Here is a 12,260-nt window from a genome sequence, read left to right as displayed (position 1 = left end):
TCCATCCCAGGGAAGAAGTAAGCCTTTACATGCATGCTGTTTCCTTGACAGGTGAGAGATTCTGCTCAGTCATTCTTGACAGTGCACGTGCCTCTCTATGTGTCCTACATCTATGTGACAGCCCCTAGGGGCTGGGCCTCCTTGGAGCACCACACTGAGATGGAGTTTTCCTTCTTCTATGACACAGTTCTTTGGAGAACAGGTATGCCTATAGACATCTTAACTGCTCTACCTCATACTCAGTCAAGACTAAATAAGCAAGGTATTTTAACAGCAGCTGGGCTCCTATTGTCCTGTAGAAACCAAGCAGGGCCATCTAGGATCTGGAAGGAGTACGGACCTATGGATTGTGAGAAGGAACAGTGTCTCCATGTGCTTGTGCTAGAAGCCAGACAGCCAGGGATCTTGGGGAGAAGATGGAAGTGGGAGCTGGTCCTAGGCTGGTCACTGGGACTCAGGGAGTGTGTGTTCTGGAATATGGTCATGTTTGGCTGAGCCTGCTTAAAAAAAAAGTGTAGCTCATCTTGTTCAAGGAGCACAAGGATCCTCAAATCAGATACATGGAAATGAAAAAGTAGATCAGAAACACTTGACTTGATAGATGTGACAAGAGCCCTCTTTATTCTTAGTCATATGTGGCTCTTTTGGTGACTCTCTGAAGTTGAGATCTTTAACAGTGCTGAATTTTAAACACAAGACATGTCCTCAAACCTGCCCCTATTACTGCCCGCTTTGAGAGGAGCCCCCGAGGCTGGGGCTGAGACAACCCAGTGCTAGAACACACTTCACTCCTGCTCAGTATCGTCCCCCAACCCACCTCCTCCCTCAAGGCCCGTGTCAATGTCCAAAACCCACATGTTCTCGTCTGCTCACTTCAGCGGGGCTTGCTTCCTTTGGTTGTTTGTTTGTTAGAAATGACTGATGACCTGCACCTCGATATGACCCCAAGCCCACTTCCCTTTACTTCCCTTTTCCACCTCCCCTGCCACACCCAGGGATAGCACGTTATCTGACGAAGAGATGCTGAAGAGCTTAAGGTGCTTTCTTTAGAGAGCACCATATCTAGTAATTGAAAATTCATATCCAGTAATTGAAAATATATCCTTTCTTCTGTTGGATGGCATAAGCGCAAATCATTTATTTGCTTTATATTCTTTGTGGGATAATAACTTTGTTTTCTTGTCTGAGGTAAATCCTTGGCCTTTGGTTCTTGATTTGTTTTAACTTTATTTTTTTCTCTTCCTGTGATTACACTTTTTTTTTTGGTCATTCTTAACCCGCTGGGCATTTTGTCTGCAAGAGCCTTTATTTACTCAGCCCACAGCTTATTCATGTCAGACTCATGCTGCTTACCTTCTATGTGGCCCACCTTACTTCTTCATTGGTTTGAGTACTAAATGTGGCCATTAGGACTTAAGACTTTAGTAGGTCCTGAAAGGAAAAAAACAGTACAGGCTAGAGAGATGGCTTAGTAGTTGAGGCACTTGCCTGAAAAGCCAAAGGACCCAGGTTTGATTCCCCAGGACTCTCGTAAGCCAGATGTGCAAGTGGCACATGTACCTGGAGTTCTTTTGCAGTGGCTGGAGGTCCTGGCAAGCCCATTCTCTTCTTCTACCTCCCTCTTTCTCTCTGTCAAATAAATAAATAAGAAAACAGTTTAAAGTAGATGCATGGTTGATAGTAAAGGCTGGGTTTTTTTTTGTTTATTTTTATTTATTTTATTTGAGAGCGACAGACAGAGAGTGAGAGAGAGAGAGAGAGAGAATGGGTGTGCCAGGGCCTCCAGCCACTGCAAACAAACTCCAAATGCATGTGCCCCCTTGTGCATCTGGCTAATGTGGGTCCTATGGAATCAAGCCTTGAACCAGGGTCCTTAGTCTTCACAGGCAAGTGCTTAACCACTAAGCCATCTCTCCAGCCCAAAGGCTGTTATTTTTGAGATGTGGGTGGCACCTACATCTGGACCTCATGGTACCTACATGCATGAAGAGTCTCTACCAAGAACAGTGGACCTGGAATAAGCAGAACCAAGAATGAGCTTCAGTACTATTTTAATTGGCATATATCTCCGTAGTCAATGTTCATGTGAGTGTATAAATTGTCTCCTATCTTGCATTCAAAGAAGTACTCACCTCTTCTTAAAGATGTCTGTTGCTGCCAGCTCCACATTGCTGGGACGAACTTCCAAACACACAGTTTATGGGAGGAAGGGATTTATTCCCGCTTTCACATTCAGCAGAAGGTCCATCAATAGCGGAAGAAGCTGGCTCCCTTTTACAGGTCCAGGAGAGAACCAAACAGCCAGTAAACATCAAAAAGCAGCAAGACAAACAAACCCACCTGAACTCAAACTCCTCTCTGCACACCTTTTGGGCTAGAATTCAGATCTGCCCCCAGTGACATGCCCCCTTCAGATGGTTTCCAGAGCCTTCAGTAGGAAGCTTATACCTTAAAAATCCCTGAGGCTATGGGGGACAAACCACCACAGTGATTGTGGGACAACACCCTGGGAGGTCACTGACTGGAAGGTGTTCTCCACACCCTAACTTGGGTGTTTTTGTCTGGTTGCATTTCCAGGAATCCAAACCGACAGCGTCCTCTCTGCAAGGCTTCAGATCATAAGAATCTATATTCGAGAGGATGGCCGTCTCGTCATCGAATTCAAGACTCATGCCAAATTCAGAGGTAGTATCCATGTAGGGTGTTTCCCCAACATTTTATTAAGAAATATTTTAAACACATAGAAGAGCTGAAAGATTGTAATAACGAAAAGCAAGTCAACTGTTGGCAATGCTTTGCTCTCCATGTATGAATAAGCATGTATACATACACATACATGTATTTTTGGTCACGTCACTTGAAAACAGATTGCCATCGTCATGTTACATTACCCTCAGTACCTCAGTAGACATCATCTGAAGAACAGGACATTTTCTTGCAGAATCACAATACCATTTTCACATCCAGCGTATTTAACATGAAATGATACTCAGTCCCTGTGTATATTGCCTCTTGTCTCACAATTGTCTTTTCCACTTGCTGTTATGTTTCTTTATATTTACTTTATATCTGTTTATATCTAAAAGGAAGTTGTATCCTATCAAGTCTTATATGTGCCATTTCAGTTGTGTTATTTGTTATTATTATAGTTTGTTTCCATCATGGGTCATCTACTTGATTTTCACACCAATGCTAGATTTTCATGAGTGAGGGTATCTGGCTAAAAATCCTGCACATTTTTATGGATATATACAACTGCTCTCTTCCACCACAGATTTGAGTGACCCTAAATGTGATTTTTATTCAACATTGACATTTCTATTTACAGAATAATGAGATGAAAAATGTGTTGGTTAGAATTCAAAATTAATTATACCCAATGTTTGTTGTCACATAAAGATCCTCATGATTGTGTATAAGCTCATTTCTAAAAGGCCTCTTCACACTGTTTATACAAAGCATATGATCCTATAGATGTCACAAGTAGAATTATGGGCTGGTGTGACAGGCCCATGTTGTCTCATCCAGTGTGATTATGTATTTTAAAAGCATAGTCTTAACTGTTTGATATAAGAACATTAATTCAGTACTTAGGTCTTTGAAAGGCCCCTCACCACAACTACTATAAACTTACACATAGGTGTGTACCCTCCTCTGAAACAGGACAGTTTGTGATGGAACATCACACACTACCAGATGTGAAGTCTTTCATATTGACTCCAGACCACCTAGGAGGAATTGAATTTGACCTCCAGCTCCTATGGAGTGCTCAGACATTCGATTCTCCATACCAACTCTGGAGAGCCACAAGCTCATACAACAGGTAAATCCAGCAATGGAAACTTCCAGGGGCCGATCTGAAAAGTAAAAGCTTAGGGCACAGAACTTTTCTTTGAAGACAAGATTTGCATTTTACAGGGGACATAAATTGAAAGAGCCCTCTAAACAAAAAATATAGTCCAGACCAAATTATGGTATAAAAACCAGGAAACAGTCACTGTATTCCAAGGGAAAGACCAGAAAGTGTAAATGTCACTTCCACTCACATCCAAACTCAGTCACATGGCATAATCACCTATACAGGGATCTGGGAAATGTGTCCAATTGAAATTTTAGAACAATAAATAAATCCTTTGAATTAACACAACCAGTGCAAAATCTAGGATCTTGATTTACTAAGTCCAAGTGCCATTCTTGATGGTCCAACAAGAAATAAATACATAATGAGGCTTAGTCATCTCCCTTCCTTAGTATACAGGTAGAATGGGAAGTTGATAAGCACAATAAAGTGTCTCATCTTTTTTTTCAAGAGAAGAATAGAAAAATAACCAAAACTACTATGGCAAAGATAAGGGGCATGCAGGAGTCCATGATAAATACTGTTATCCTCATTTTATAGATCATGAAATTAATATTTAGTTTAAACTCTTGTTCCAGTTTTAAGGTTAAGAAATGATGAATTGTCTGAAGGGTCCTTTATGGGCTTGAGATATAATGGTAGAGCACTTACCTCTGTGGGAAGGCTCTGAGTTCAACCCCATCACTGCAAAAGAAGGAAAGAATCATTTTCAAAAATTCTTCCTGATTTATGGTCAGAAAAGATTGCTCAGTGGTTAAGGGCACTAGCTTACATAGCCTTCTGGCTCTGGTTCAATTCTAGAACACTCATGTATAACCAGACACAGAGTGGCTCATGCATCTGGAGTTTTCAGCAGCAAGAGATGCACACCAATACATGCATATATACATACATACATAAAAATTTTAAAGGCTATCTAAAAATATTTCTTGAATTATAAACTTGGGGATTTCTGTAAGATCTTTGATCTTACAGAAGGTATTTTTGTATCAGTATTGTATGATAATATATTTGAAACTAATAACATAGTAATCTTCAGGGGCTGTGTTAAATCTGGATCTAGAGTCTACAGGTGAGACTGTCAGGAGCAAAGGCCATCCTCTAGGAGGAGGAGGAGAGTGAGCTCAGCCTTGTCCTACAGGGGACCTCCTGGCTTCCAGGGTTAGGTGAGCCTGCATGCAAAACCATTTCAGATTCAGAGATGAGGTGGTTCCACCTGGTACATCTATCTCTCACTCTTCATTCAATGTGTGACCACTGCCCAAAGCCCTTGAATAACTTCCTGAAATTCTGGGAATGTTCAGCTGCCTTCCATGTCACCTCCCAGAGCTGTGGCTGCTACCCAGTGACAAGTGTGGGAGATGAAGTAGGTGATGAATACAAAGGCTCCTAGAGAGTATCCTGTGGATTGCTGTAAGCAAAGAAATTCCCATTGATTAGCTTCCAGAGAAAACTCAGTGTTCTTCAACTTTGTAAATTGATGAGGCTGGAGAGTCTGGGAAGAGGACCTTGAATCCCAGTGCCAGTGATATGATGATGTGGGTTCAGGCAGGCACTGCCTCCATTCTGCTCCAAAGAGATGTTCTTTAACCTTGAAAGCTCTGCCATCTTTTCTATAAGAGCAGCACCTGGGGGTCTGGGGAGATGTTTCAGTGGGTAAGAGCACTTGTACCCAAGCATGTGAGGACCTGAGTTCTTATGCCCAGCACCCACATACAAAGCTGGGCATAGCCACACATACCTATAACTCCAGCACTGATCAGGAAGGAGGGTCACTAGGTTCAGCCAGTCTAACTGAAAAACAATGACTTCTATGGAGGCTCAGTGAGAGACTCAGGAAAATAAGACAGAAAAGCAACAGAGGATACCTGATATTCTCCTCTGACCTCCACACATGTGTGCACAGTTGTGCTCATCTGCATACACATGCATACATACTACACATACTGTATATACACCACAAATTGAAAAACAACAAAACCACAGCACCTGACAGTACATCTTCAAAATACAGGTTCTTGCATTCAAGGCTGAGTTGAACAAGGTGTCAGTTATGAAGAAACACTAACCAAAATGCCAATCAAGTTTCGTGGAGTCTAAAGGGAATAGTCAACTGCTTGTAAGCACTTAAACCTTTTAGCACTGTGCCTTTTGTGGACTTGTTGAAATGAAAGTTGGTTTATTTAACACATCAGGATGATATTCAAGGTTCTGAAAGCAGCGTTTGCAGAGTTCTCAGATTCTGGGCACAAACGCCATGTGAACACTTTTAATCAAGCCATTGTGTTTCTGGGAATGAGCAATCTCTCAGATACTGCTATGACCATGGTCTGTTCTGCCTGTTTCCAGGAAGGACTACTCGGGAGAATACACCATCTACCTGATTCCTTGCACCGTGCAGCCCACACAGCCATGGGTGGACCCAGGAGAGAAGCCTATAGCCTGCACTGCACATGCCCCAGAAAGGTAGGTTGAGACAGGTGATCATCATCATTTGCAGTTTCCTTGTCTGAGAATTCTCCTACTCACTGTGTACACATGGTTTCAGAGCCCTTCTCTAACATGCAAAGAAATACTCACTCAACAGGCATACCCCTAGCTGAGGTTGAGCACGGTGGCACTCTGCCTTCTTATTGCTGCTCTTACACTACAGTGATCCTTATCATGGTCCACTTAAGGCATGTGTTTTGCATTTTGCTGGTGATTTTGTTATTTTAAATGACTCAAGCATAGTGCTGACATGTTAGTATTTCTAAGCACGAGTATGCTGTAAACTGCCTTATGGAGTGTTAGTTAATCTTAATTCAGGTATTAGAGCACTTCTGACCATGAGTTCAATATTAATGAATCAATAATGTGTACTAAGTAAGATGGTCTTTAAACAGGAACACTCATACAATGTGGTAATGAATTGATCCATTGGTGAAATGACATCAGAAGCTTGAAGAAACCAAGCACTGTATCTCCTAGGAGCAGTGATTCAATGCCCCCTAACCCAGTGTTTGTGGAGACCTGACAGATCCAAACTCCTGTGAACAACAAGAAGTCCCTCAGGTCCCCAGCTGTCTGCACTGGCCCTTACAGTCCTTCATTGAGTCATTATTCATACAGCTGTTCTCATGTGCTTTGCTCTGGCCTGGACATTGGATTTATCACTAGATTAGAGCAGTGAATTCAACGTCACCAGGGCCTGGAGCAGGTTATGGTCTGGTGCTCCCTTTCTCAGAGCTGAGCAAGGTGAAGAGAAAATAGTTCTGAGAGAAGGTACTGAACACAAAAGGGACATTAAGAGAGAGCTGTTTGAAATGTGACTTTTAATGAGACCTGCTGAGTTGCTTGTAGATTACTGTATTATTGACGATTAAAAGTCTGGAAACGGCCAGGCAATGTGATAATACTGAGCAGGTGAGTCGAGTGGAGAGCATGCTAGTCTGGCTGGAGTTAGTTCAAGAGAAAGAGGCAAGCAGGCAGGGACAACAGGGATACAGAGTTTTTCTATAAGGGCATCAGAGAAATGGAACAATAACTAGAAATGGATGAGAGGTCAAATGAAAAGGAGATTGTGTTTGGTTGTGTTTTCGGGTGTAAAATACTTCAAATGTAACAATAATGCAACAGAAAAGAAATGTGATTATGCAGGGGACAGTTGCAGACCCATTGTGTTGAAAGGACAATTTTCAGGCCTGAGGGGAATGGCTGGCTTCAGCTGATGGCCAGAGAGTTTACTTACTAAAGAAAGAAGGAAGCAGGGCGTGTATGTTCCCATGAAAGGAGAATTAATGAGCTCAGTGTCCAAGGCTGGCAAAGCAGGCCTCAGACTAAATCAGTTTTCCCTGTGAACTGAAAAGCCTGGCATTGGATAGAAGAAGGACAGGCGAGGAAGTGAATAGAAAGAAGAAATGTGAGAACAATGGCTGCAGCAGAGGCTGATGCCTTCTGAGTTAGTTTTAGTTTCCATATTATTGACATCAAGCAAACTGCGAATGTTGTAAGTACACATTTGATAAATATTGACACTGTATGTTCCACAAAACATCACTGATATTAAGACCATGAGCATAAGCATTTCCTCCCAAAGCTACCCTCTGTAACCCCTTCTCCCTTCCCTGGGTAACCTTTCTGTTACCAGAAGGCATTTGCATTTTCTAGAGCTCTGTTTAAGTGACAACATGGCAGTATGATTGTCTTGATTCGTCCACATTACTGTGTATATCCAGTGGCTCCCATTGTGCTGAGCTGTTCTCCATGGTGTGGATATAACAAGTTATCAGTCCATCACCTGATAGACATTGGGTTCTTTCTAGCTCACAGCTATGATAAATCAAGCTTATATATGTGTAAGCCTTATGTGGACATATGCTTTTCTGTTTCCTATGTAAAGACCTAGGAATGGAGTGGGTGTGTCATATGGTAGGTATATATTTAACTTTTTAAGAAATTGGAAGGCTGTTTTCCCAAATATTTGTCAAAAGGTAGTTGTGTGTGAACATTCCCACCACAGGTGTACATGTGTCCCAGGCTCTTTCTATCTTTGTAGAAGTGGTCAGGAAGGGCCTACTGTGAATGGAGAATTAATGATGAGGTAAAAGAAAAGAGGGATTGAAGGATCAGAGGAAATAGGGTAAAATTTTTGAAAATGAGATTTGGGATGCTTGTACATAGAAAGACATAGAAAACAAACTCTTTAGGGGTGAAATCAAGGAACAGAAAGGTGAAGGCCTGCATGGTGCATCTGTATAGGTGTTGAAACCACCATGACTGAAGGCAGAAGCAATACCATATGCCTCAGCCATAACTAGGAAGAATGGTGACAGGCAATAAGAAGAGGGAAAGTCAGGATATGCTATGTCATTTTACTCATCTATTAAAAATTTTTAATTATGAAATGTTTTATTTAGGTAGAAGACATATAAACAAATGTGCATTTACCACCCATCTTAAGAAGCAGAGGCTCTTACCAGTACTTTTTTTTTTGGTGTTTTTTTCTGTTCTGCTTTGGTTTTGAGACAGGTAGCCCATGCTAGCTTTGAAATCTCATAGTCACCTAGGCTGGAACTGAATCCATGATTCTCCTGCTTCATACTCCAGAGGCATACACTACCATGCTGGGCTGACTGGAACTGTCCAATACAATACAATATTATTAGCTATAGTCACTGTGCTTTGTTATACCTCAAAACTTTCTCAGCCTGCATAACTACCACCTTTGCATTCTTTGGCCAGTGTCTCACCATATCCCTCTGTATCAGTTTCTTTCTCATTGTTTGGACAAAATACCCAGCCAGAAGTGGCTTATGGAAAGAAAGTATTTATTTTAGCTTACCAGAAAAGCATGGCTGGAGTTAGTCACATCTTCACATCTGCAGAGAGGAAGTAGAAAAGCCAAAGAGCACCAAGTAGGGCTCTAACACCTTAAGACCCGCCTCCAGTGGCACAATTCTTTCAGCAAGGCTCTACCATCCAAAGGCTCCAAAACTCCCACAAACAGCACCACCAAGTGGAAACTAAACATGCAAAACAGGAGTATATGGGGGACACTTGACATTCAAACCACCACACCCTCTGATTTCCTTGGTAACCTCTGTTCTCTTTGTTTCTCTGTATTTGACTTTTATACATGTGAGTTCATGCAATATTTATCCTTCTGTCTGACTTATTTCACATACTATATTGATTTCCACATGTGTCTATGTGGTCACAAATTGCAGGGTTTCTTTTGTAGAGCTGAATAGCGTTCTTTGTGCTTATACGATATGCTACATTTTATTTATTTATTCATTCATTCATTCAATCAAATGCTGTTTCCATATATTGACCCTCGTGAATATAATGTTGCAACAAACAGGAACATAGCTATTTCTAAAGGCTGATTTCATTGCTTGTAGAAATATATCCAATAGTGACATGGCAAGATATGATAATCCCATTTTTTTATGTTTTTGAGGACCCTACATAGTATATTCCATAATGGCTGCTCTAATTTATATCCACGAGCTACTTAGGATTTCTAACTGAACTTCCTACCAGCATTCCAATTTTTCTCCTTACCCCTTGTTCCTGTCTAGCATGGCTACTTATTTTTTAACTTGTTACTATCTCCTCAGTAGTGTATAACCTTCCTAGGACATAAACCTTTTTTGTATACAGGTGAATTCATATTAGTAGAATAGTGTCTGCCATGTAATACACGCTCCATGTTTCTTGGTTGAAGAAATGAGTTCTGAGACAATAGAGGTCATGGAGTGAGGCCAATAAAGTGACTCAAAGAAGGCCAGCCTCAGACCTCAGAAAGGGGAGGAAGAAGGACAGGAGCAGGAGATGAGGCTGGAGAGACAGGCAGAGACCAAGCTTAATCAGACGTGTAAGAAATGTTGGTTTTCACTGTAGGATCCAAACTACTGAAAGATCATAAGCACATTCAAAGGCTTTTAAATTACATTAGTTCACCCACTGCATCTTGCAGAACAGATTAAAAGAAACTAAGAGTTACTGCAGGGAGACAGTTCTGGATGGAGTGTAGTCCTTCCTAGGATTAGACCACTAGAAAAAATGAGGTGGCTTGCTAGGAAAGAGCATGTGGGGTTTGAGGCCAAGGAGGTATCAGAACTGTCAGCCAACAGCCAGACAGAAGAGAAGTCTGCACTGGGCAGTTCAAAGTGGCATTGCTACCTTTCAGATGGCAAATGTACTGTGTGACAAGGTGGAGATCACCTTGAGAAAAAGTATCAAGGGGACACAGTAGGTATCCCAGGACTTGGCCAGGAGGACCCCATTCCTGCTAAAAAGAGTTAGAAAAGAGACTGAAAAAGAGAGCCAGAAGAGAATGGGGTGAGGCAAGAAAGCATTACCACATCTCAGGGCTTGTGAGTGTGCGAGGAAGTCTAGCTGGTACACCATGGTAGAAAGTCCTTTAGCAATCACAGAGCCACGTCGAGAACCTCAGAATGTAACGGGGGAAAATAGGTACCAAAGAGTTCCAAGACTACATTACACCTATTCAAACAACAGATTAGCCTCTGAAGGACCACTAAAGTTCTCTCCATTTGTCCCCCACACATATTTACAGAGCATTATTGCATTATGCCAAGAAGGCCTGGCAAGTAGAACAGTTCAGATGACACACGTGAAGTTGGTGAAGTTGACCTTCTCTCAGGGAACTCTCGTCTCTCCTCCTTCAGGTTCCTGATACCCATTGCCTTCCAGCAGACCAACCGCCCCGTGCCTGTCGTGTACTCACTCAATACTGAGTTTCAGCTCTGCAATAATGAGAAGGTGTTCCTGATGGATCCCAACACCTCTGATATGTCACTGGCAGAAATGGATTACAAAGGAGCCTTTTCAAAAGGTGAGTTGCTTCCTCTGCTGCAGTACAAGCTCTGGCTGGATGGATATGAGAACTTCCGCATGAGTCCTGGGGCTAGATGAGCGTCTGTGCTCACACGATCTCAGTCAGCTCCCCAGTGGAGATGAGTCAGGGCTGACTCCAGTGCAGCCAACGTGGAACCAAGGAATAGACTCACGTTCTTCCCTCATGTTAGGAACCACATCACAGTTTTGGTACTCGAGTGACTGGCAGTGTGACTCCCAGGAAATGCACTTGGCCTGGCTAGTAAGAAGACTGACAATTCTAATCTGATTTTTTTTTAAATTTACTTATTTATTTGAGAGCGACAGACACAGAGAGAAAGACAGATAGAGGGAGAGAGAGAGAATGGGCGCGCCAGGGCTTCCAGCCTCTGCAAACGAGCTCCAGACGCGCGCGCCCCCTTGTGCATCTGGCTAACGTGGGACCTGGGGAACCGAGCCTCGAACCGGGGTCCTTAGGCTTCACAGGCAAGCACTTAACCGCTGAGCCGTTTCTCCAGCCCTCTAATCTGATTTTAATATGCTGTCTAACTTTGCTTTGTCTTTAATTCTCTGGAGAGATTGTTATTCCCACTGCCTCACAGCCTCAAAAGAGTGCAGATATGTGTACTGCCCATCATGCTTTCTCTTCTAGAAGTGGCCCCTCCCCCCTTGTCTTTTGGGTCTCTGCTTAAGTGTTCTCCTCCACAGTCTGGCCACACCACACAATCTAACCTGGACTTCAATTTTTTTCACTTCTACATATTGGTTATCATTCTTCCCATAATATTGTTAAGGCATGAGCCACCACACCTGCTAATATTTTTATGTTTATTTATTTATTTGCAAGCAGAGATATAAGAGAGACAGAGACAGAATGGGCATGCCAGGGCCTGTAGCCACTGCAAATGAACTCCAGACATATGTGCCCCTTGTGCATCTGGCTTACATGGGTCCTGGGGAATCGAATCTGGGTCCTTCGGCTTCATAGGCAAATGCATTAGCTGCTAAACCATCTCTCCAGCCCACTTCCCACAATTTTTAATATTGTCTGGTA

The 12,260-nt window shown here is 42.4% G+C and overlaps 1 protein-coding gene across 3 annotated transcripts in view; it reads left to right on the top strand.

The window, feature by feature from the left end:
- The window catches only part of Fras1 (Fraser extracellular matrix complex subunit 1), a 482,271-nt gene that overhangs the window by 462,492 nt on the left and 7,519 nt on the right, over positions 1 to 12,260 (top strand). For all 3 annotated transcript variants that reach the window (XM_045144057.1, XM_045144056.1, XM_045144058.1), the window contains 5 exons: positions 52 to 202; positions 2,578 to 2,685; positions 3,664 to 3,823; positions 6,209 to 6,325; positions 11,038 to 11,204. In XM_045144057.1, the coding sequence (XP_044999992.1) occupies positions 52 to 202; positions 2,578 to 2,685; positions 3,664 to 3,823; positions 6,209 to 6,325; positions 11,038 to 11,204 (703 nt within the window). The remainder of the gene's footprint in view (positions 1 to 51; positions 203 to 2,577; positions 2,686 to 3,663; positions 3,824 to 6,208; positions 6,326 to 11,037; positions 11,205 to 12,260) is intronic.

Source organism: Jaculus jaculus, chromosome 2 (assembly GCF_020740685.1).
Source record: "Jaculus jaculus isolate mJacJac1 chromosome 2, mJacJac1.mat.Y.cur, whole genome shotgun sequence".
NCBI lineage: Eukaryota > Metazoa > Chordata > Mammalia > Rodentia > Dipodidae > Jaculus > Jaculus jaculus.
This window is presented reverse-complemented; position numbering and strand designations above follow the sequence as displayed.